At 34.0% G+C, this 27,077-nt stretch overlaps 1 protein-coding gene across 5 annotated transcripts in view; it reads left to right on the plus strand.

Annotated features, from left to right (window-relative positions):
* Togaram1 (TOG array regulator of axonemal microtubules 1) overlaps positions 1-24,817 on the plus strand; it is an 88,135-nt gene extending 63,318 nt beyond the window's left edge. For 2 of the 5 annotated variants that reach the window (XM_027929778.2, XM_027929779.2), the window contains 9 exons: positions 6,672-6,777; positions 7,065-7,300; positions 7,699-7,857; positions 11,372-11,498; positions 12,365-12,483; positions 13,748-13,937; positions 15,366-15,585; positions 18,184-18,270; positions 20,139-21,294. In XM_027929778.2, coding sequence (XP_027785579.2) covers positions 6,672-6,777; positions 7,065-7,300; positions 7,699-7,857; positions 11,372-11,498; positions 12,365-12,483; positions 13,748-13,937; positions 15,366-15,585; positions 18,184-18,270; positions 20,139-20,404 — 1,510 coding nt within the window. In that variant the 3' untranslated portion in view covers positions 20,405-21,294. Of the gene's footprint in view, positions 1-6,671; positions 6,778-7,064; positions 7,301-7,698; positions 7,858-11,371; positions 11,499-12,364; positions 12,484-13,747; positions 13,938-15,365; positions 15,586-18,183; positions 18,271-20,138; positions 21,295-22,668 lie in introns of those variants that run through there. The other 3 variants (XM_071607858.1, XM_071607860.1, XM_071607859.1) reach the window with 3 other exon arrangements.
* The last annotated feature ends 2,260 nt before the right edge of the window (positions 24,818-27,077 follow it).

Consider the following 27,077-nt stretch of genomic DNA (forward strand, 5'->3'; position numbering starts at 1 on the left):
CATACAAAATATATGCAACAGTGGTTTTCAAGTTATTATTAACAAGGCAATGAAAGACAGTTATCCCTGAGAGATGGGAAACAAGCAAGATGGGCCCCATTTTTGCTTCAGCTTACTTCCTGGAGAAAGTTTTCAGGTCACTGCTCAAAGTGGGGAAAAACAGACATATCCCAATAGAGATGGACATGGAACTCCTCCTTCTGTCATTTGGGAAATTTAGGTGACTAGACTTTGCAGGACAGAATATCAGAGAGGAGAGAGCACGACAAAGAACTTCAGAGGATTCTACTCAAATATTCAACTGGTCAGGAATGTATGTGAATAAATTACTTGAGGCCAGAACAAAAACCACTCAAAACAATTATAAGGAATAATCCCTAGAGCATATATAAGATCAAGAATATATTCATTCCCACAAGCAAAATTGAAAATTTCATAATTTACAAGGCATTGAATAGAATATTCAGGAAGGTTTGCTTTATTAGTGCAGTAAAATAAACACTGTGCTAAAGTTTGATTTGGTCCCACCTAACAAAGCTTAAAAACAAGACCTGAAATCAAATTGTGACAAGTCTCAGAGAAAGAACTCAAGAATATTTTAGGAATGTAAAAATGTCTAAAGTGAAATTTACACTGTCTGATACCCAATAAAAAATTACCAAGCATGCAAAGAATCAGGAAAATCCAACCCATAGGAAGAAGACAAAAAGCTAACAAAACAAATTTAAAATTGGCCCAGATAATAGATTTAAGACAAATACATTATAACTATCTGTCTTCTAAATGTTAAGCTAAAAGAAAGACTGAGGAAATAAAGATATAGAAAATTTTTTTAAGAAACTCAAAATCTAATATCTTCAGTTAAAAATAACAATGTCTTAAGCTGGGCGCAGTGGCGTACACCTGTGATCGCAATGGTTCAGGAGGCTGAGGCAGAAGGATTTCGAGCTCAAAAGAGGATTTCAGCCTCAGCAAAAGCAAGGAACTAAGCAACTCAATGAGACCCTGTCTCTAAAGAAAATACAAAATAGGGCTGGGGATATGGCTCAGTGATCGAGTGTCCCAATTTCAATCCCCAGTACCAAAAAGAAAAAAGACGATGTCTGAAATAAAAAGTGTACCTCCATGTATTAATGGAAAATTAGATTAGATATTGTAGAAAAAAAGATTGGTGAATATTAAAGCCTAGTCATAGAAAGTATCTAAAGTAAAATAAAATAAAAAAGATGGAAAAGAAAGGAATAACAACAACAAAAAAAATCTGTGAACTGTGTAACAATTAAAAGCAGCCTAATGTGAATATATCCAGAATTGCCAGATAGTAGAATAGAAAAGACTATTTGAACCAGGCATAGTGGTATGCACCTATAATCCCAGTTTCTTGGGCTGGGGATGCAGCTCATTAGTAGAGCTACCCTGGGTTTAATACCCAATGCTGGGGGAAAAGTTTTTTTTTTTTTTTTTTTTTTTTTTTTTTTAAGGAAAAACTGGTCAAAATGTGTCCAAATTTGATGAAAACTGTTAACCAAGAGATCAAAGAAGTTCAAGCAGAAGAACATGGAAAGAACTATGTCCTAGAACATACATTATAATAATATTACTCAAAATCAATGATGGGGGCTGGGGTTGTGGCTCAGTGGTAAAGCGCCCGTCTGGCACATGGGAGGCCTTGGGTTCAATCCCCAGCACCACATAAAAATAAATAAAATAAACAAAATAAAGATATTGTGTACAACTAAAAAATAAATTTAAAAAAAAATCAATGATGGAGGGGCTGGGGTTGTGGCTCTATGGTAGAGCTCTTGCCTAGCATGTGTGAGGTACTGGGCTTGATTCTTAGCGATGCATATAAATAAATGAATAAAACAAAGATCCATCAACAACTAAAAATAAATAAATAAATTATGGAGAATATCTTAAAAGTAGAAAGAAAAGACACACAGAAAAATACACATATCGGACTATTTATAAATATCACTACACATAAACACAAAAAACAAACAAGGAAACAAGATCTTCACAGAAAGGAAAAACTGATAACCTACGTTATCATTACTAGTAAAAATATCTTCCAAAAATAAAAGAACTTAAATATATACATTTTTAGACCTATAGAAAGTATTTCATTACCAAGACCTGCATCCCACAAGAAGGGTTGAAGGACAGTCATTGGGAAAAAAGGAAAATAATGCCAGATGGAAAAGGGGACTTGTATGGTTAAATACAAAGGATTTTTATTATAATTTAAATTTCTTTAAAAGATACTTGACTTTAAATAAATAACATAATTGTGGGGTTTATAACATATAGAAATAAAATGAATAACAGTAATACGAAGGCCTAGAAGGGAGAATTGGAAGTATTGTTAGTTTCATATATGGGAAATAACATATCACTACTTTCAAAGTAGATGATGGTAAGTTAGAATGTGTCCTATATACTCATAAGCAACCCCTACAGTATCACAGCAGGTGTAGTTAGTATGGCAACAAAAGAGGTAAAACATAATTATAAAAATACTCAGACAGACTGGGCTGGGGATGTGGCTCAAGCGGTAGCGCACTCACTTGGCATGCGTGCAGCCCGGGTTCGATCCTCAGCACCACATACAAACAAAGATGTTGTGTCCGCCGAAAACTAAAAAAAAATAAATATTAAAATTTTTTTTTTCTCTCTCTCTCTCTAAAAAAAAGTATCAAACAGAAAAGGGCAAAAGGATCAAAGATGAGAGGGAAAAAAAAAAAAGCAGGCTGGGGTTGGGGCTCAGTGGAAGAGCTTTTGCCTAGCATGTGTGAGGCACTAGGTTCGATCCTCAGCACTACATAAATACATAAAATAAAGGTATTGTGTCCATCTACAATTAGAACAATATATATTTTTTAAAACAATAGCAAAGTAGTAGGGTTAAAGGAACTATATAAGTATGATCACATTAAATGAACTAAATGTCATATGAGATTGGATTTTAAAATAAAAGCAGGACTCAATTATGTGCTACCTATAAAAACCTTACTTTAGATTAATAGGCACAAACAGGTTAATAAGAGAGACACAAAAAGCTCTATAATATGCTAACAGAAAAATACAGTTTACATTTCTATGTTACTATCAATGTATATTTTAAAGCAAAGAACATTAACGGATATATTTATTTTATAGTGTTTGTAACAAATTGCCACAAACTTGGAAGCTTCAAACAACATAAATTTATTATCTCACAGCTTCCAGGATCAAGAGTTTAGACATGAATTAATTGAATCCTCTGCTCAGGTTTTCACTAGGCTGAAATCAAGGTTTTTACCTGGGGATGCAATCTCATCTCCTAGTCCTTTTTGAACTAAGATCATTGGTTGGATAATTCAGCTCCTGTGGCTGTGAGACTGAGGTTCTCATTTTCTAGCCAGCTGTTTGTCAAGAACTCTCTCAGTCTCTAGAGGTCAACCTTTCATACTTAGTATATGAAACATATGCTCTCAACATGGCAGTTTACTTGTATGTATATATGTATGTATTTATCTATTTATTGGTACCAAAGATTGAACCCAGGAGTTATTAACCACTGAGCCATATCCCCAACCCTTTTTATTTTTTATTTTGAACCATGGTCTCTCTAAGTTGCTTAGGGCCCTGCTAAACTGCTGAAGCTGACCTTGAACTTGTGATACTCCTGCCTCCTAAACCAGGGGGATTACAGGCATGCCCCACCACACCCAGTAGCAGTGTACTGTTGAAAGCCAGGAGGAGAATCTTTGCATCTGCTTCTGATCTCTTTGAAGACATCACTTGATGAAATAAAGCCTGCCTTGAATAATTTCTCTTTTGATTATGCAACATTAACTGATTAAGAATCTTAATTATTAATTACATCTGCAAATCTCTTTTTCCATCTTAGTATGACTATGGGAAGTGATAGCCCATGGCATTTACTCTCACAGAGAGGATATTATACAGCATATGTATCAGGGGGCAGAAATTATGGGTGCCATCTTAGAATTCTAATTATCTAACCACATCCAGACTAAAGAATGTTGTTTTATAATCATGAAAGACTTAATACAACAAGGACATAGCAATCCTGAATATTTGTTTACCAAATAAAAGAGCTTCAAAATACATTAAGCAAAAATCGACGGAACTACAAGGAGAAATAAACAAATCCACAGTTATAGTTAGAGCTTTTAACAACTAATTCTCATTAATTGATAGAATAGGTAAAAAGAAAATTGTTAAGCATATAGAAAACTTGGCTACTTTTGACAAACTTGACATAATCAAAGTTTGTAGAACACTCTACCTAAAACAACAAAATTCAACAACTACATTGTCCATGCTGGTGCCAATCATGGATTTAAGTGATCCATTCTCCTGCCTCAGCTTCCCAAGTACCAGGACTATAGGCACATGGTATTCTGCTGAGCTCAACGCATGTAATTTAAAAAGAATCTGATTATATAAATTTTGTTCTCTGGGATTAAATTAGAAATTAGTACCAGTACCAACTATTTGGGAAGAAACATAGATGAGTAACTTGAGGGTCAGAGAGAAACCAAAAAAAAGAAAATAGAAAGTATTTTAAATTTAATGAAATAAAAGAATGACACAAATCAAAATTCATAGGATACAACTAAATTAGAATAGTCCTGTATCTGTAGCCTTAGTTTTCACACTAAGACACTAGAAACAGAAGAGCAAATGACACCCAAAGTATGCAAAGAAGGGAAATACTGAAGATCAGTGTAATAATCAATAAGAAAATAGTTTAAAATTAGAGGAAAGTGGAGTCAAAAGCAGATTCTTGGAGAAGATAAATAAAATTGGTAAGTTTATATTCAGTCTAGTCAAGAAAAAAAGGGGAAGAAACAAATTTTGAATGTCAGAAAAGAAAGAACTGATATCAGACTGGGCATGTTGATGCACCCCTGTAAGACTCGGGAGGCTAAGGTAGGAAGATGGCAAGTTCAAAGGGAGCCTCAGCAACTTAGCAAGGCCCTGAACAACTTAGCGAAACCCTATCTCAAAAAAAAAAAAAAAAAAAAAAATCACTACTAATTATATAACTGTTAAAAAAGAAAAAAGGAATATTGTTAAATGGTTGTATGCCTATAAATTTATCAACTTAGGTGAATGGATAATTTCCTTCAAAAACACTACCAAAACTCTAGCAAATATAGCTTATATAACCCATATCTATAAGGAAATTGAATTTTTGTTTAAAATATTTCAACAAGTAAAACTGGAGGCTCAGATGATTTTACTAATAAATTACACCAAACACTTTTTAAATTTTTTCAGTCACCATTAACTTATTTGCTTTCTGATTCCTTCTTTTTTTCCCTCTTTTTTTAAAATTATTATTATTAGTTGTTCAAAACATTACATAGCTCTTGTCATATCATATTTCATACATTTGATTCAAGTGTGTTATGAACTCCCATTTTTACCCCGTATACAGATTGCAGAATCACAACGGTTACACTGATTCCACTTTCTATTTTCTGATTCTGTGTATAGACTTGGGTTGTTTTCTGCATCTAAACTGTACAGTAAACTGTTTTATGCTTACCTAAAATATGAAAAATTTGAGCTAGGTAGCTACTAAATAGGTTTATTCTTAACACGTTTGATTTTTGGTCTTTTCTCTCCATTTTCCATAACTTGTTAAGAGAATTTAAATGCTTTTTAAATTGACCACATGCAACCAACTAAGGAAACTCTTCTTAGCTCATATTCTTCAAGCATACAAGATGGAAAATATCATATTAGAACTATTATACCTAAGCCAGGCGCCATGGTGCAGGCCTGTGATCCTAGAGGCTACGAAGGCTGAGGCAGGAGAGTTGTGACTTCAAAGACAGCCTCAGCAATGGTGAGTTGCTAAGCAACTCAGTGAGACCCTGTCTCTAAATAAAATACAAAATAGGGTCGGGGATATGGCTCTGTGGTCAAATGCCCCTGAGTTCAATCCCTAGTACCTACCCACCCACCACTCACCCCCCGCAAAAAAATATTATACCTAAATTACATCATAATTGATTTCCACCCTCTTGTTGGTGTCCACCTACTGTTTATCTGGTTCATTAAATAGGTTAGATGATGAAAAACAAATACAAGTTGTAGAAATAATTAATAGTGGTTTTCTGCTCTTGGGTTATATATTGATCAGTGAGCTAACAGGTGGTAAGTGTGTGTGTGTGTGTGTGACTAAGGACCGAACCCAAGGGTGCTCAACCACCAAGCCACACCCAACACTTTTTCTTATTTTTAATTTTGAGACATGGTCTCACAAAATTGCACAGCTGGCCTCGAACTTGTGATCCTCCTGCATCAGCTCCTTGAGTCACTGGGATTATAGGGATGCACCACCATGCCCAGATCTTCTTCTATTCCTGATTTACAACTTCTTTCAACTTTTGTCATTCCTTTCTTTCTTTCTACTTTTCATAAACAATATGATGTTCATACTAGGGGAGGAATGTTCCTTTATGAGCTATCAGTAGTGATTTTCAGTCTTGAAAGATATTTATGTTTTTTATTGAAATTTGTAAATAGTAAGGGAAAATAGGTGAAGTCTTTTTATTGGCAATATTCCATTCATAAAAAAGAAAGATATTTGAGATCTTTTACTATTGCACCCCTTTAATAAATGATTCTATCATTTCTTTTTCCCATAGGGAGAAGAAAATTGAGGGACTGAACTTTATTAGATGCTTAGCTGCTTTTCATTCTGAAATATTGAACACAAAGTTGCATGAAACAAATTTTGCTGTAGTTCAAGAGGTAAACATTTTTCAGATAACTTAAGGATAGTTTAAACAACAAAGAATAAATATATATGTGACCTTTAGAATTTTTAACAACTCTGTACTATATGAGTAGGCTTATCTGTAAAACAATCCATGTCTTAATTTGCAACATTTAAAAGAAATTGATTAGACACTGACTTTTAGGATGTAAGATAATACATAATAAAATGTTACTACTTTCATACTAAAATTCATTTCAAAGTCATTATTACTGATTTTCTTACAGAATTTTTTTTTCAAAATATTTTGAAAAAATTTTAGGTGAAAAATTTACGCTCTGGAGTTTCTCGTGCTGCTGTGGTCTGTTTAAGTGATCTTTTCACTTATCTGAAAAAGAGTATGGATCAAGAACTAGATACTACAGTAAAAGTTTTGTTGCACAAGGCTGGAGAATCAAATACATTTATAAGAGAAGATGTTGATAAAGCATTGAGAGCTATGGTTAATAATGTAACTCCTGCACGTGCAGTTGTTTCTCTTATCAATGGAGGACAAAGGTAATGCTCAAAATAATCTTGACATGTCCTTAAACTACAAATGAAAGAATTTGTAATTCAGGGTAGAGGGAGGAAAAAAAGCAAATTTTTGTATTATTTCAGTCAAAAAACTGAATAATTCCTGTGAGCTAAAGATCATATTACATGATAAGCATAAAAGGAATCATAGTGTAATTATTCTTATAATGTTATTTATATTTGTAGATCTGAACTAAATAAATATAAGTGATAATGACTTTGTTTTAACTTATTGAGGAGGGTTAACTAATGCTAATAATTTATCATTTTAGACTCCCGAAGTGATTACTATGAGCTATTAAATCATTTGACTTTAAGATATATCTTTGGAAAATAGTTTATATATTTACTTAGTTTTAATACGTCTTGTTTTCTTGTAGCCATTTACACATTGCAGTAAGAAGATGTACAGCCCAGCATTTATCAGATGTAGTAGAATTTATGGAACCAGAACGTATTTTATCTGGAACAAAAGATATGGCTGAACGTTTATTACCAGCTGCTGCTAAGTTTGCTCAAGACAGCTCACAAGAAACCAGGTGAATAGCTACTAATACTATCCACTGTACCTATTAATGTAAGGGCTAAGATGTTGGAAACAAAGGTTAAAACAGAATAAACATTTGTCTAAATAGAGAAATTGGGACCCAGGGATTGGTGCTGGGGAATGGTTTTATTTAACTAGTTTGTAAATGATCTTGAGGGAGTGCACAGTGAATTCTCCAAATTTACAGATGACACTACATCAGGGTAGTGAGATGGCAAGTCACAGGTATAAACTTCATAAAAACGAGACAAGACTATGAGTGGGCATAAAAATGGCAGAAGAGCTTCATTGTGGGCAAATATAAGTTAATTTTCCAAGCAATCAGGTGAAAATCAAGTAAAAAATCACATGAAAAATACAGGAATGATGCATAATAATATATTATCCCCTTAAAAATAAAGTATTTGTACTTTAAAAACTTTATGAATTTCTGATGGTTGTACTAAGAACAGTTTTATGAAAGTTAAGAATAATCAGCAAAAGATGACCAAAAAGGCTGAGTTATGGCTCAGTGGTGAAGTGCTTGTCTAGCATGTGTTGGGCACTGGGTCACTGCATATAAAGGTCCATCAACAACTAAAAAAAAAAAAAAAAGATGACAAAAAAATTAGGATGTGGAATAATATAATACCTGTGGTGGTTAAAGAAATTTTGGATTTAGTGAGAGGCCTAGGTTAAATTTGTAGTCTACATCACTGTTTGCCCTTTAGCAAGTCACTCAACCTTTGTTAATCTGTTACCTTTTCTGGAATATTAGGAAGCCTGGACCAAGTGATCAGTAGTGTCCCATAAAGTCTAAAAATTTATGGCAATAATATATGAAGGTTATTAAAAAAGAAGAGGATCCTGAGTTTTCATAAAGGTTAAAGAAGACTGTAAAATGTTTTTTAACATTTTTAGGACAAAATAGTCCATTTTAAGTAACTGAAGTTAATCTTATGAGACTCTTATACCAAAAACTAATTTTAAAAAGTAAATATTTTTATTCTCTATTCCTACCTAATAGGTTACCACAAATTTAGTAGCTTACACTAATGTAAATTATTTAATTTATAGTTCTTTAGGTCAGAAGTCTGGCATGACTGGGCTGGGTTTCCTGCCTAAGGTCCCACAAGACCAAAGTCAAGGTGATGGCAGTGCTGGGCTCTCATCTAGAGGCTCTGTGGAAGTATTCACTTCCAAATTTCTTTACATTGTTGGCCAAATTCAATTTCATGTGATTACAGTACTAAGGTCCCCCTTTTCCTTTTGGCTGTCACAGAGGGTCTTCTCTCAGCTCCTTTAGACCACCAACATTTCTTTTCACGCTGCCCTCCTCCATCTTCAACCAGCAACAATATGTTGAGCTCTCATGTGTAGAATCTTTCTGTCTTCCTCTTCTGCATCCATCATCAGGTATCTCTCTGCTTTAAGGGCTCATTGGTTTAGATGAGATCCATCCAGATCATGTTTCTATTTTAAGGTCAACTATATCATATTAGCATAGCAAAAGTCCAGCAATGACATCTTATCATATTCATAAACTCTAGGGATTCAAGTAAAGCATTTTGGGGGAACTGTTTTAAGAACTTCTGCATGCCACATTAATGTTCAAAAAAATTTTAGAGGGTTAGATAATTGGCTAGTTAGGAACAACAATAACAACAACAAAAGATTGTTAGTGGTTGACTTCTGTGCATCTTTATTAAATCTTTCTCTTTGTTTACTACTAGGACTTGAACCTAGGGCCTAGTACATACCACTGAACTAACCCCCAGCATAGTAAGTCTTCTAATGGCATAGTAAGTCTTCTTAAAGATCTTATTTAAAGTTTTAAAGTTATAAGGTGACTGGTTACAATTAATTTTTGAGTTAACCACATCACGTACAGCCACAAGAATGAGAAGTTATGCTACATGTATATATAATATGTCTAAATACATTGTACTGTCATGTATAACAAAAAAGAACAAATAAAAACTTTTAAAAAGTTTTTTTGAGTTAATATTTCTCACATTTTTGCCCATATTATTTGCTGACTTGTTTGTTGTAGCCTTTCCTTTATTGTTGGGCCCTACATTGTCTGTGGTCCTTAATACTCCACACTAAAAGTCAAAATTGTCCTATAATTACAAGCCAGGCATGGTGGCATACGCCTGTAATCCCAGCAACCCGGGAGGCTGAGGCAGGAGGCTCAAGAGTTCAAAGCCAGCCTCAGCAACTTAGCAAGGCACTTAGCAACTCAGTGAAACCCTGTCTCTAAATAAAATATAAGAAAGGGATGAGGATATGACTCAGTGGTTAAGTGTCCCTGGGGTTCAATCCCTGGTATCAAAAAAAAAAAAAAAAGAAAAGAAACTATAATTATAGATGCAATATATCATATTATTATATAACTATGTGATTAGGAGCTACTTATCTGACTCGTGGAAGATCTTATTCTGGTTGTAGGGAAAGTTAATATTTATTTTCTAACATAACTCCCTTTCTGTAATTTCATTGCATTTGAAGAGATCTGGTTGATACTGATAATCCTAAAAGCATCTTATACTCTGCTCGCACAAAAACCTGTCTTCTCTTGGAGCTAGGGTTGTGGCTCAGTGGTAGAGCACTCGCCTTGCTAGTGCTGGGTTCAATCCTCAGCACCATATATAAATTAATAAATAAAATAAAATAAAGATATTGTGTCCAACTACAACTAAAAAGTAAATATTAAAAAAAAACTGTCTTCTCATTGTTTTAGTCCCACATATTCCAAATGATAAGCAAAAGTACAACTATAATTAATTTTAGGGCCAGACCTCCTTGAAAAATAAGACTATGGTGTTATTTAAAAAATTGTTAGAATGATATTTTGCCTCAAGGTGTTATCCTAAGAGGATTCTTTTTAAAGTCATATAGTATTTAAAAACCTAGTTTGGGAATTATTATATCATTTAATAAGATATCAAGCATAATTTATCATGTAACCTTGAGTATATTTTAAGTGGCAGAGAATAGGGTTTTGAAGAATGGAACTTAGGTAAGTTTTAACTAGGGAAGAAGAAAGAGAGATTCAGAAATGCAGTACATAGAAAAGGTTGACTCAGACCAGAACATCTGGCCAGCAAGAGAGCAACAGAAGGTCAATGGGTAAGTAGCCTAGGGCACAAACATAACTTCTCCTAACTCACAATTCTGCCCATAGCCTCAAATATGGACTCTGGGATGCCTAAATAATATTAAGGCTTTTTGCTCTCCATCTGACATACAGCTGGAAGATATTAATTATAATGATATATATCTTAAATATATATGTACATATATTTTTATTAATGATTTATAATAGTGGAGCAGGAGAATCTTATACAATATAATACAGTTATTATATCCACATTTCAGTGGCTAACTTAAAATAGGAATGGTAATCTTGAAGTTTATGGTGTTTTTTTTCTATTGAAAAAAAATTGTAAGGATAGAACTTGAGATTATTTGTGTAAAATTATTCACATAAATTTATTATTTACATAAATCTCAAATATCCATAGGTATTACGGTCGAAAGATGCTTTTCCTCTTGATGTATCATCCTAACTTTGAGAAAATGCTTGAAAAATATGTTCCATCTAAAGATTTGCCTTATATTAAGGAATCTGTTAAAAACTTACGACAAAAGGTATGTGGAAAAAGTTTGTTTTATAAACAATTTTAAAAGCAAAGTTTATTTTCCCATGAAGATAAAAGATAGAAATAATTACTTCTTGGATTATTTCTTTGCTAATCATTTGAAATGTATCTTCAATAGTACAACTGTAATAATAAATAGACATATGTAGTGTCAAGCTAGAAAGTAAATATTTATTGCTGGGGCTGGGGATGTGGCTCAAGCGGTAGCACGCTCGCCTGGCATGCGTGCGGTCTGGGTTCAATCCTCAACACCACATACAAACAAAGATGTTGTGTCTGCCAAAAACTAAAAAATAAATATTAATTTTAAAAAAAAAAAATTTATCGCTGTGCCAGGAATCAAACCCAGGACCTTGCATATGTTAGGCAAGCATTTTGCCACTGATTTACATTTCCAGCACCTAAAACAACTTTTAAACAATTTGTTTTAACAAGTATAGAATTTCCTAATAGTGAACCAGACATGGCGCACACGCGTATAATCCCAGGGGCTCAGGAGGTTTAGGCAAATTAGCCTCAACAAATTAGCAAGGTCCTAAGCAATTCAGCGAGACCCTCTCTCTAAATAAAATACAAAAATGAGCTGGGGATGTGGTTCAGTGGTTAAGGGCCCCTAGGTTCAATCACCGGTACCAAAAAAAAAGAATTGAATTTCCTATTAGTCACGTATTTGTTAATTTACTACTAATCACAAGGTATTTTATATATCCTATGTATCCTATACCCTTTAAAGTATATCAGTATGAAAATGCTTAAAATGTTTTATCAAGGATACTTTGAAAATTACTTTGTGTAAATTATTTCACTGATAATTTTAAGACTTCTCACACTGCCTTTCTTTATGTTTACTTGCAGGGTTTGGGAGAGATACCACTAGATACTCCTTCAGCAAAAGGAAGGCGATCTCATACTGGTAGTGTTGGAAATGCAAGATCATCATCTGTTTCTAGAGATTCTTTCAGTTCAGCTGAAAGGTAAGATCATTTGATAGTCCACATCATTAAAGAAATTACTCTCTAGTTACAGGAGTCACATTTGGGTGCTTTCATGAACTATCTGAACTATATCAGGATATTTGTCAAAATTTAAAGGGGTTTTAAAAGTTTGTAAATGACCTAGAAAGTGTGAGGTAATTATATTTAATAAGGCAATTTATTCCCAGCAACTTGCTTTTACATGCATAGTAGTGAAGTTTTTAGTGTTATTAAACTTATCAACGTTAGGCCTGTGTTTGACAACTCTGATTAATTTTGTTTTAATTTTTTACTCCCCCCCCCATTTATAAAAGTAATGAACAAATATTGTTAAAGGGAAAAATTTACAAAATACAAACATTAAAAATTCATAATGTCATCAATCAAAAACAAACTATTCTTAAAATTTTTATAAATATTATTATATATGTAATTTTGTAACGTATTTAAACCATTTAAGAACTTTGCTATACTGATTATACAATTTAAAAAAGTCTTTCGTAATATTATGATCTTTTTAGTTTATTTTTAATTTTGAACATTATTATTTTTTTTGGTACTGGGGATTGAACCCAGGGGCATTTAGCCACTGAGCCACATCCCAAGCTCTATTTTATATTTTATTTAGAGACAGGGTTTCACTGAGTTGCTTAGTGCCTTGCTTTTGCTGAGGCTGGCTTTGAGCTCATGATCCTCCTGCCTCCTCCTCCTGAGCTGCTGGGATTACAGGCAAGAGCCATGCCCGGCTTGAAAATTATTTTAAAACTGTCTGGGCTGGGCATGGTGGCACACAACTGTAAATCCTATCTATTCAGGAGGAAAAGTAGGGGACTGAAAGTTATTGACTATCCTGGGCAACTCAGTGAGACCCTGTCTCAAATAAAATAAATAAAAGGTCTGGAGATATAGCCTGGTGGTAGATCGCCCCTGGGTTCAATCTCCAGTATCACAAAACAAATAGTAACAAAAACAAAAAAAAATCCTATATAGCAACTTTCATATTTTCTTTAGTTTCCTTGTTTTAGAATGTCTATACTAAATCTTAGCTATGAGTAAAACTATATGCTAACTCTTATGAGTCCTCCCAGAAAATCACCAACCAGGGGAAGATCTTAAAGACTCCCAAAATAGATATTATGGCCATTAGTTACATCATTTTATGAACTTTTGAAAAAATTAACATATTAATGAGATTTTAAAATTAAGTTTGTTGTTTTTATGGGAAAGTAAAAAGTAAATTAAACTTACCTTACTTTGACTTTAGAGAGATAACTGAAGTTCGTGAAGTCGCCAGAAAATCAATTCCTCGTAATTCCTTAGAAAGTGCTGAGTATGTTAAAGTCATAACAAATTTATTAAATGCAAAAGACTTTCGTGATCGTATTAATGGGATTAAGCAACTTTTATCAGATGCTGAAAATAATCAAGAACTTGTTGTTGGAAATATCGTGAAGGTAAGGTCCTATTAAAACTAATTTTCATTTGAAATCTGTAGCTAATAAAAAAGTTCATTCATATTAAAAAATTGCCCTAAACCTCAGAACTTTATATTTATTATCTTATAACTCAAAGTAACCAGAAAAAAAAAAAATAAGAAAGGAGTCATGTATTTTTCTGAATCCTCCCACAAGATGGATTGCTCCTTGAAATCTCTGTATGCTCAGAGCTCTCAGAACTTGGCATTCAGTAAACATATGTCCAGTGAATCAATAAAAATTTAAAAAAACCAAAAATGGAGATTTAAGAGACTTGCTATTGCTTTAGAACAGATATTAAAACTTTTCATGTATCAGTTAGAAATCTCTATTCACCCATATATATCTATTTCTAAGAAGACAATAAGCAAAAGAATGGAAATATTGATAAATGTTCATGGTACCAGAGTATAGAGTATTTATGCTCCATCAGAATTTAGTTCAGGTAATTCTGTTACTAATATCTGTTGAATAAATCTCTTAGTTGGACTATCCTTAACATGAAAAATAGTAAATAAATAAGCATCAGGAGTTATTAGTTAATAATCTCAGCCTCTTAGAGTAGTTGTTCACTTACCTCATATACTTAAATAATTATTTAGCATTTGCCTTACTATATCCTGAGTTTATGAAAGTTAAGATTTCTGAAGAGTATAAAGTAATGGTTAAACAGTATAAGAAGTAATAATAAAAGTGTAATTCTCAGTCTGGAGATATGGCTTAGTGGTAGAGTGCTTGCCTAACATGCACAAAGGCCTGGATTCAATCCTCAGCACCACCAAACAAAAAAAAAATTTATCTATGAAAGGTCTCATAACAAACCTAAACTGAAACTTGGTCAAACCTCTATAATAAAATTAACATGTCTACTTCTGTTAGAAATATAGATAAAATAGAAACTTTTCTTAAGTTCTTAGAGTTAGTCAAGCTAACCTGAACCTTCCAGGAAACAGCATGTTTGTCATATTTACAGGAAGGCAGTCATCTGCCTACTGAATCACACTTGCAACCTTCATTTTTTTTAATATTTAGTTTTTTAATTGTAGATGCACACAATACCTTTATTTTATTTATTTATTTTTATGTGGTGCTGAGGATTGAACCCAAGGCCTCGCAAGTGCTAAGTAAGCACTCTACCGCTGAGCCACCACCTCAGCCCCAACCTTCATTTTTTAGGATGCCTTTTGGGATGATTTTTGAAATGTGGTCTTTTTGTTATAAGATTATTCAACAATTAAGTTTAGTACCCAAATTTTTATAAAGTTTCTATTATTTTTGGTTATATAGGATGTTGTATTCATATGTTTAAACAAAATAAATTAAGAGAAATACCATGAAATGCTGAGAGAATTTAAATATAACAGAAACATTATTTTACTTTAAATAACTTAGCCAATTTATTTTCAGATCTTTGATGCTTTTAAATCTCGACTTCATGATTCCAATAGTAAAGTAAATCTGGTGGCTCTAGAAACAATGCATAAAATGATTCCTTTACTTAGAGACAACTTATCTCCTATAATCAACATGCTAATTCCAGCAATAGTGGATAATAATCTGAATTCCAAGAATCCAGGCATCTATACTGCTGCTACAAATGTTGTTCAGGCACTAAGTCAGCATGTAGGTAAGAAATCTTACTTTGGCACTCAAATTATTTTGATTTTACTTTCATACTTTCTGATCCCATGTATTTTTTATAATGCTGAAATCTTATTCAACTTTTAAAATTTAATGTCATAACATTTTTATTTTCTCTATAGTATTTTGAATTGTTTTTACTGATTAAATACTATCCCATTAAATTGAATTTCTCTTCCCATATATTTGAGTTTTTAATTTTTTTAAATACCTAAGCCTCATAACTGATACAAGATTAACTCAAAGTGGATCGTAAATTTCAATGTAAAATGTAACTGCAAAACTTTTAGAATATAACATCAGAAAATCCTCAGAACTTTAAGGCTTGGCGAAGTTTCAGGCATGATACTAAAAGCATGATCCATGAAAGTAAATAAATTGGCCTTCATCGAAATTTTTAAAAATTTACTCTGCAGAAGACCCTATTGAGTACACAAAAGAAAAAGCTACACACAGAGAGAAAATATTTGCAAACCATATATCTGACAAAAACTCACATCTTGAATATGTTAAAACTCTCAAAACACAACACTGGAAAAACAATATAATTAGAAAACAGGCAAAGGACACAAACATTTCACCAACAAGGCTATATGTATCACAAATAAGCACATAAAAAGATGTTCGACATCATTTTGCATTAGGAAAATGCAAATTAAGATCATAATCAGTACATAAATATTGGAATAGCTAAAAAATTGTGACAATACCAAATACTGACAAGGCTGCAGAAAAACTTGATCTCTCATATATGGCTGGTGAGAATATAAACAAGATGACAGCCACCCTAGGAAATTAAACATACAGTTTCCATGCAGTTACTATATTACCCATTGATTGCACTCCTAGGCATTTACCCCAAAGAAATAAAAATTTAAGACAATACAAAAACCTGTATACAATTATTCATAATATCTGAAAGTTGAAAATAGCCCAGACGTCATTAAAGGGGTGAATGGTGAAACAAACTTTGACACTTCCTGAATTAGTCCATTTTCTCTATATATAATGAAATACCTGAGGCTGGGTAATTTAGAAAGAAGATAAGATAGGCTGTGGGTGTTGTTTAGTGATAAAGCACTTGCCTAGCATGCTCAGGGTCTTAGGTTTGAACCCCACCAGTGGAAAAAGAGAGAAAGAGAAGAGAGGAAAGATTGAGATTGAGCTCACAGGTTTTAGAGGCAGATAGTTCAAATAGCTTGTTACCAGCACTAGCAAGCATCCCCCTAGGTGTGTTACATGTAGATGGTATCATGGCAGGAGCACATGAGAAAGGGAAAAAATCACATGGTGAGACAAGAAGCCAGGGCCAGTAATGACCTCCTCTAGATGCCACCCTTAAAGGTTCCACCACCTTTTAAAATCATAACTCTGGGGACCAGGCTTTAAACACTTGAACCTTTGGGGGGAACATGCTTAAACCTTATCTGAATCATGGTGTATCCATACCATAGAATACTACTCAGCAATAAAATGGAACAAACTTTTGATTGTGCAATAATTTGGATGGATCTTAGAGGTATTATACTGGTGAAAAAAGCCCATCTGAACAGGTCATATCCTATTGGATTTCATTTGTACAACATACTCAAAATGACAAAATCACTGAGATGGTAAACAGATTAGTAGTTGCCAAGCTCTAAGGGTGTTGGTGAGGTGAGGATGGGCGTTTTTTATAATTTGGATCTTAAATGCCCCCTGAAGACCCATGTTGAAGGCTTAGTTCCCAGGTCATAGTACTGTTGGGAGGTGGTGAGACCTTTCGGAGGGAGAATCTAGAGGAAGGAAGTTATGGCATCGGGCATGTCCCTTCTCTCTCTGCTTCCTGGCTGCCATGAGCTAAGCAGTTCCTCTACCACACACTCCTACCATGAGATACTGTGTTGCTACAGACCCCAAACAATAGGGACAAGCCATCATGGACAGAAATTTCTGAAAGGATGAGCCTCCTTTTAAGTTTATTTTGTATGGCAACACTAACACCCATGTGACTATAAAGAAATAGCATAGGACAATCTTAATGGTGAAGGAATAGTTCCATATGTTAATTGCAGTGATAATTGCACAAATCTACATACATGATGAAATGAAATAGAACTATACCCATATATTCCTTATTTTTATACTATAATAATGTAAGATCTAACCTTTGGGTGAAGTATACACAGGATCTCTTTGTACTATCTTTACAACTTCCTATGAATCTGATTATTTCAAACTTAAATGCCTAAAAAATCAGCCAGGTTAAAACTATCCCCCAATAAGAAATTCTTTTTCTATTTTTTAGTAAATCTATACTATCATTCAAATTAGATGCCTAGGAGATAAATAGTTTTTTTCTTTATATATACCACATGGTAGCTCCTTAATGTTCTGTGAAGTATTTTTATTTCTTATTTTCTATAAGAATATTGTTCTTAAGGTTATAGAGAATTATAAATGGTTATTAATTGTATCTTTTTAAAAAGTTAACACATTGCTCTTCTTAAAATGATCTATTTTTTTCTTTTCAATGCTATGTAATGAAAAATAACTAAGATCTCATTACTCTTAAACATGTTTCTGTGTTGTTTTTTTTCTTCAGATAATTACTTACTTCTACAACCTTTTTGCACAAAAGCTCAATTTTTAAATGGAAAGGCAAAGCAAGATATGACGGAAAAGCTTGCTGGTAAATATTTTTCTTTTCTTTTTTTTAGTTGATGGATCTTTATTCATTTATATGTGGTACTGAGACTCGAACCTAGTGCCTCACACATGCAAGGCAAGCGCTCTACCACTGAGCCACAACCCCAGCCCACTGGTAAATATTTTTAAATTGTGATTTCAAAGAAATATTTTATTAGCTAAGGATAAACTAATGGGTATTTTAATTTAATTTTATGGTAGCTACCAATGTAGTACTTCACCTGTAAGATAAAAATAAATAATAAACAATAGTAGCCCATAAGAGGGTCTTTTAAGACTTCTACCTAAATTTTTCTTCAAAAAAAATTACAGAAAGACGGGGATGTAGCTCAGTAGTAGAATGCTTGCCTAGCAGGTGCAAGGCCCTGGGCTCAATCCCTATTACTGCATTAAAAAAAAAAAAAAGAATTCTGGGGCTGGGTAAATATTTCAGTGGTAGAGCACTTGCCTAGCACGTCTTAGGCTTTATCCCAAACCTCAAAAAAGAAAGAAATTCTGTTCTTTTCCAATAAGTGTTTTTTGTCTTCCTTTTAGAAAGAGAAGTAATACAGGAAAAATAAAAGGACATTAAAATCAAATATTGATGCTTATAGGAAAATGCCATTTCAAATTTGGTTGATAAAATGTCTATAAATAAAAAATAGATGGGGCTGGGATTGTAACTCATTGGTAGTGCGCTTGCCTAGCACATGTGGGGTTCTGGGCTCAATTCTCAGCACCATATATAAATAAATATAATAAAGGTCCATCAACAACTAAAATTTTTTTTTAAAAGTTGGAGAAATTTTTACTTAGCTGCATTTGGAAAATAGTGAGATTAATTTAAGGTTTGATTTCTCTATCACTTTTGCCCCAACTAATTATCAGATATAGAATTCTAATCCTTAAAGAGCTCAATTTTTGGTAGGAGAGTTTCTCTTCTTCTTCTTCTTGAGAGAGAGAGAGAGAGAGAGAGAGAGAATTTTTTAATATTTATTTTTTAGTTCTTGGCGGACACAGCATCTTTGTTTGTATGTGGTGCTGAGGATCGAACCCGGGCCGCACGCATGCCAGGCGAGCGCGCTACCGCTTGAGCCACATCCCCAGCCCCTTCTTCTTCTTTTTTAATAGACACACTATCTTTATTTTATTTATTTTCTTATGTGGTACTGAGAATTGAGCTCAGTGCCTCACACATGCTAGGCAAGCACTCTACCACTGAACCACAACCCCAGCCCTCTGTTCTTCTTTTAAGAAGCCTAAATTTTTAAGACAAATGGCATACAGAGGAAGCTTGGTATATTTCAGATACTTTTTTAAAAATATTTTTGTTTTAATTAGCTATACATGACAGTAGAATGCATTTATGCACTTTGATATATCATACATAGATGGGATATAATTTCTCATTTTTCTGAATGTAAATGTGACAGAATCATATTGGTCATGTAGTCACATATATACATACAGTAATAATGTTTGTTTCATTCTACTATCTTTCCTATTCCCACATCCCTTCCCCTTGCCTCCCATCACTTCCCTCTACGTAATCTAAGGTAACGCTATTCTTCCCTAGTGCCCCCCGCCTTATTGTGAATTAGTATCTGCATATTAGAGAAAATATTCAGCCTTATGTTTTGTGGGATTGGCTTATTTCACTTAGCATTTCACATTTGCCATTTACTGGCAAATGCCATAATTTCACTCTTCTTTAAAGCTGAGTAATATTCCATTGAGTATATATACCACATTTTCTTTATCCAGTCATCTATTGAGCGACACCTAGGTTAGTTCCATAGTCTAGCTATTGTGAATTGAGCAGACCTATGTTTTTTAAAAAACTTCGCTATTTACCATACTTTTGTGTTTCAGATATTGTTATGGAACTTTATCAAAGGAAACCTCACGCCACAGAACAGAAAGTGTTGGTTGTTTTATGGCACCTTTTAGGAAACATGACACACAGTGGCTCTCTGCCTGGAGCTGGAGGAAATATCCGAACAGCCACAGCTAAATTATCAAAAGCACTTTTTGCACAGATGGGTCAGAATCTCTTAAATCAGGCTGCATCCCAACCACCACATATCAAAAAGAGTTTAGAGGAATTGCTTGATATGACAGTTTTAAATGAATTATGAATTTTTGATGAAATATGATATGATGAACAAAACCGTTTACATTATAACAAATGAAACTTTTTCAAAGTTGCATTTTGAGTGCCTGCACTTAGATCCAGTAAATTAAGTCAATGACTATTTTTATTTGCAGTCTGTGAGTACACATCTGCCCTATATCAACCCTACCACTTGTGCCCATCACAGGTTATTTTAATTTTAGAAAACTAAAATACTTAATATAACCCAATATTCATGAAATCAGTGGCATGTGGAATGAATGCCATTTAATATTTTTTGAGAAAAGTTCTGCTCATTTGCACTATTCTATAGAAAATGCAGTGTGTTGTCCTATATGTACAATTAGATTTGTAATTAAAAATATACTTTTTCTTACGTAATCATGTTCTGCTATGTCTCATTACTCAGCCTTATTACGTGGAAGAAAAGTCATTGAACTATGTTGTCACAAACTAACTTTTATGTACTATTTGTGAAAAACATGTATTTCTGAATCAGTCTGCTAATATGATTATGCAGTATTAGCTTGCTATTGCTGCTGTGTTAATGTGATATATTTGCTTACCTTTTGGGTTTAATTATCTGCGTAATTGTAAAATTTAACAAGTTATAATAAAGCATGATGACCAAAGTTTTAGAAAATAGTAAACATTTAAATACACGTTTAAGAAAACGTGTTGAATGTAACCTCCCTATTTTTGTGTGCAAACACTAAATTTTATTTCTGTATGTCCTGACATTTATAAAGGTGTTATTTTGCTGCCCAGTTATGTAATTCTCAAAATAGTGCCAGGTCTCCTATAGTTTTTCTCAGAATTCTTGGGCTTACAAGTACTGTATGCATCTTAAAAAAAGAAAATGAATGTTATAAAATAAAAGGATTTATTTCTGTAGATGTGTGACAGGTGTCCTATTTTTCCAATTTCCATCTATGTTAAAATGGAAAAACTATATTATAATGTTGGCTTATCACCTTCATTTGATCTATCTTATATACTATTGATCTATTACTGTTAACTTATTAGTAGAAGTGGGTCTACTTTTGTCTTTATGGGAAATTAGCTGTGTTACCTCGGGCAAGTCATTTCCCAGGTCTGGGCCTTAGTTTTCTCATCTCTAAATATGAGGGCTAGTCTGGATGATTTTGTTTCTTTTGGGGGTCTTCTTTTAAGGTCTTCTCCTGTTCTAAAATTCTTTGATCCTATGTTCATCATTTTTATACTTTCTGTGTTACTAATTTTCTAATTTATTTGGTTCCTTCCTTTCTTTTATGTCTGGGGAGGCAGGCAGAGGTGCTGGGGAAAGAGTTCGGGGCCTCACAGATGCTAAACACATGCTCTACCATTGAATTACATCAGGGGCACTCAACCACTGAGCAGCATTCCCAGCCCTATTTTGTATTATACTTAGAGACAGAGTTTCACTGAGTTGCTTAGTTCATTGCCATTGCTGAGACTGGCTTTGAACTCGCTATCCTCCTGCCTCAGCTTCGAAGCCGCTGGAATTACAGGCGTGTCCTACCAATTTTTTTTTTTTTTTAATTTAGCCTCAACTTCTAAGAAAAAAAAACAAAACAGGAAAGGAGACTAAAGAGTTGGCTATTTTTCTCCTTTTTAATGCTATTTTATAATTGTATACGTGCTTTTAAAATACTATGAGTGCCACAGCACAGTGGTAAATGCCTGTAATCCCAGTGGCTCAGGAGTTCAAAGCCAGCCTCAGCAAAAGCAAGTCACTTAGTAATTCAGTGAGACTCTGTCCCTAAATAAAATACAAATAGGGCTGGGTATGAGGCTCAGTGGTTGAATGCCCCTGAGTTCAATTCCCAGTACCCCCCAAAAATAAAATACCATAAGTGTTTTCTTCTAAGTGTATTTTATCCTATAGTTGATATAGGATAAACTGTAGCCCTGTAGTTTGAATCTGGAGGTGTTAGACTTTCTATGTAGGGCTAGAAATATCTTTGGCCTGGTAAACCACAGATTATGATATATTCAGGGTATTTTACCCTTTAAAAATAATCATTCTTCGCTCAGGCCATACAAAAACAGGCATGTAGTATAGTTTGCCAACACTTGTTTTAGACTCTTTGGCTCTCAATTATAATTCTAAAAGCATCATTACATTTTTTTCAACTCTTTTTTTTTCTTATACTAGACATTGAATCCAGAGATGTTTTATCACTGAGCCTCATCCTCAGCATTTTCAGTTCTTTTTGGTATGCATTGTTGAAATAATAGGTACAGATTACAACTTTTTCTACCCAGAGCAGCGGTCCACGCCTGTAATCCTAGCGACTGGGGAGGCTGAGACAAGAGGATAGTGAGTTCAAAGCCAGCCTCAGCAAAGGTAAGGTGCTTAGCAACTCAGTGAGACCCTGTCCCTAAATAAAATATAGAATAGGGTTGGGGATGTGGCTGAGTGGTCAAGCACTCCTGAGTTCAATTCCTGGTACCCACCCCCCAAAAAACAGATTACAACTTTTTCTAATTATTACCCCTATGTCATTGCTAAATTTGCATTGATTGATTGTTGGATATTGAAAGTAAATTTTAAATGTTAAAGGCAGAAGAAAGCCATTACTTATGTATAGATTTAATTTAGCCCTTGTTTTGGATAGGGATAGTTTGAATTTTGCATTGAAAAATGTATAATAAATACAATCTCTATTAACAATTTGGAAACTTTTCTTCACATAATACTGTCATTAATTATGAAGAAAATATAATCTCAGCTACTTGGTAGGATCACAAATTTTAGGCCAGACTCAGTAATTTAGAAAAACCCTATCTCAAAATAAAAATAAAAAGAGCTGGGGATGTAGCTCAGTGGTAAAGCACCCATAGGTTCAATCCTCAGTAGCACAAAAAAAAAAAAAAAAGAAAAAGAAAAAAAATAGCCATTAATGCATTAATGTAACAGAGTTCCAAGCTTAAAAATGTTTTATGTTTTAGTAACTTTTTGATAATGCACACTCAGAATCTGCCTCTCTGTTATTTGTTCTATGGGCAAAACAATGAGATAAGCAGAGAAAGTTTGAAATTTATCCTGGAAATAGGAATCAATGTTTTCAAGGGTGGAAGTAACATATTTAAAAAATTAGCCAGTAGTATAGGAATAGTTGAATGGAGCACAAAAAGAGTGAAAGTAATGAAATGCATTTGGAAACACTGGTCCAGGGCCTGTCTGTGGCAAATGAATTTCATCAAATGTGCCAGCCTAGTGGATGGATGATGTCTGCCTGTGCAATGTGTTAAAAAAATTGAAGTTGGGGCTGGGATGTGGCTCAAGCAGTAGCGTGCTTGCCTGGCATACGTGCAGCGCTGGGTTCGATCCTCAGCACCACATAAAAATAAAATAAAGATGTTGTGTCCACTGAAAACTAAAATAAATAAATAAATAAATGTTTTTAAAAATTCTCTCTTTAAAAAAAAAAAAGATTGAAGTTATGCCAAGTTTCAATAAGTAATGACCTGCATATGCAGAGCTCAAAACTAGACTCTAAATCACCATACTATGCAATAGATAAAGCTCTGAAATATATAGAAGGTATGAGAATTGGAAGTATAGGTCTGAGAGGTATTCTGGTGGCAAGCTTGACTGAGTTGATGATACACTTAGATGTGGAAAACAGTCACAGGTAGTAGAAGTTCTAACACTAGCCACTGGTGGATGATGACTTTAACAAAAATGGAGAATACTAGAGAAGTATTTTGTGGGAGAAAGAGGAATATAATGTGTTTAAGATGCTATAAAGTGACTCTGACTCTAAAGACAAAGAGTTCCTACGTTCAACTTGCAGTTTCACATGTATTAACTTGGACCAAGAGATAATATTTTTTTAAGAAAATGCATCTGGGGGCTGGGGTTGTGGCTCAGAGGTAGAGCATTCGCCTAGCATGCATGAGGCACTGGGTTCGATCCTCAGCACCACATAAAATAAAATAAAGATATTGTGCCCACCTATGACTAAAAAATAAATATTAAAAAAAAAAAAAAGAAAACGCATCTGGGGGCTGGGGTTGTGGCTCAGCAGTAGAGCCTCATACGTGCAACCCTGGGTTTGATCCTCAGCACCACATAAAAATAAATAAGTTAAAGGTATTATGTCCAACTACAACTAGAAAATAAATAAATAGATAGATAAAAGAAAAAGCATCTGTCATGAGCAAAAAAAATTATTGTACGTACTTATGGGGTACAACTTGATGCTTTCATATCTATACGTTGTGGGATGATTAAATCAACATGATTTATATGATGATTAATATACGTGATATGTCTAAGATGATTAGTGTATCTATTAATATATCCGTGTTAAACATTTTTTGTGGTAAGAGCATTTAAAATCTCTCTTAGAAATTTGCAAATGTACATTATTATTAACCATATCACCATGTTATACAATAGATTTTCAGAATGTGTTCCTTCTAAGTGAAATTTCATCTCTTGATACAATTCCCCCCACCAACTCCTGCTAACCACCCCTTCTTGAGATTGACTTTTTTAGATTCCACATATAAGTGAGATCATGCAAAGTTTGTTTCTGGGCCTGGTTTATTTCACTTGGCATAATGTCCTCCAGATTCATTCAGGTTGCTGCAAATGACAGGATTTCCTTTTTGTGACTGAATAGTATTCCATTGTGTACAGATGCCACATTTTCTTATCTGTTTATCCATTGATAGACACTTAGGTGGATTCCATATTTTGGCTACTGTGAATAATGCTGCAGTGAATATGGTAGTGCAGTTATCTCTTCATATTGATTTAATTTTCTTTGGATATATACCCAGAAGTAGAATTGCTGGATTGTATGATAGTTTCAACTCTATTTTGGGGGAGAACTCTGCCATCACTCTGCCACTGATCTACATTTCTAGTGCCCCTGCATATTTTTGTTTTGGTACCAGGGATTGAACCCACAGGCATTTACTGCCCCCCCCCCCTTTAAACCTTTATTTATTTATTTATGTGGTGCTGAGGATTGAACCCAGTGCCTCATATGTGCTAGGCAAACGTTCTACTACCACTGAGCTACAACCCCAAATTTTTATTTTTTATTTTGAGATAGGATCTTGCTAAATTGCTTAGGACCTCACTCAGTTGCTGAGTCTGACTTTGAATTTGCAATCCTTCTTCAGCTTTCTCAGTTGCTGGGATTTCAGTCATGTGCCACCATGCCTGATTCCTTTTCTTTCTTTCTTTGTTGTTGTTGTTGTTTTGTTTTGAGACAGGGTCTCCTCTCCCTAAATTGCCTACATCCACTTCAAACTTGGTATCTTCCTGCCTCAGCCTCCCAGGTTGCTAGGATTACAGAAATGCACCACCACAGTATTTTTAATTTTTGAGAAATTTACATACCATTTATCACAATGGGTACACTTAAATTCCCACCAACATTAAACAAGGGTACACCCTTCACCACATTCTAGCCAACATTTTTTGACTTTTGAAAAGACCAGGTTTGAGGTAATATCTCATATTTTAGTTTAAATTTTACTGATGATTAGTGGTGTTGGACATTTTTTCATATACCTGTTAACCAGATATGTTTTTCTTTTGATAAGTACTTATTCGGGTCCTTTGCCCTTTGCTCATTTTTTAGTTTTTTTTGTTTGTTTTCTTGCTATTTAGTTGTTTCAAGTACCTTGTATGTTTTAGATATTAATCCCTTACCAGAATTATGGTTTAAAAATATTTCTTCTCATTCCATAGGTTGTCTCTTCACTCTGTTGATAGCTTCCTTTTCTGTGAAGAGGCTTTTTAGTTTGATGCCCATTTGTCTTTTTTTGGGTTTTGCTGCCTGTGCTTTTAGATTCAAAAAAATCTTTGCAAGATTTTTCCCTTAAAAACATAAGGAAATGGATGAAACTAGAGGACATTATTGCTAATTGAAATAAATCAGACTCAGAAAAATAGAATAAAACAGTGGTTACCAGGAGCAGGGGTTGGAGGATTGCAGTGAGCAAATGGGGAGAGAATACAGAAAATACAAAGTAACAAATATGAAGGATGAACAAGTGTAGTTAGTGATCTAATATGCAATATAGATAGGAACAGTAGTTAATAAAATTGTATTATATTGTGGATTATTACTAAATCAATAGACTTTAGCCACTCTTAACCAGCCCCCTTCACATACAGAGGGTACCTGTGGGAGAGGATCAATATTAATTTGCTTCACTATAGTAGCCATTTTATTGTTTTAATGTATCCCAATATGTTGTATACCTTAAATATACACAGTAAAATCTACCAAAAATGGAAACCACAGCTGAGTGTGGTAGCACAAGACTTTGTAATCTACCAGAAGGCTGAGGCAGGAGGATTATAAATTTAAGGTCAGCCTGGACAATTTAGCAAGACCCAGTTCAAAATAAAAAAATAATAATGTTTTTTTGGGGGGTATACCAGGGCCAGCCTAATAATTTTTTTTTTAAAGGCTGGGCAGATTGAAGGTATAGATTGATGGTAGAGTTGTAGTGCCACCCCTTTCTCCAGGGAAAATCTTAACTAAGCTTCTCCCGAAATCTTCACCATAATTATTTTAGGACTATCAGCAAAAGTATTCGCTACAAGAGTTCAATGTAGTTAAACTTCCTATCTTCCTGTTTGCTCTATTTTACTTGGCCTCTGGCCTGGAGGAGATCAGCACTCCAGGTGCTGAACCCCC

The sequence above is a fragment of the Marmota flaviventris genome, chromosome 2, assembly GCF_047511675.1.
Source record: "Marmota flaviventris isolate mMarFla1 chromosome 2, mMarFla1.hap1, whole genome shotgun sequence".
NCBI classification, from domain to species: Eukaryota; Metazoa; Chordata; class Mammalia; order Rodentia; family Sciuridae; genus Marmota; species Marmota flaviventris.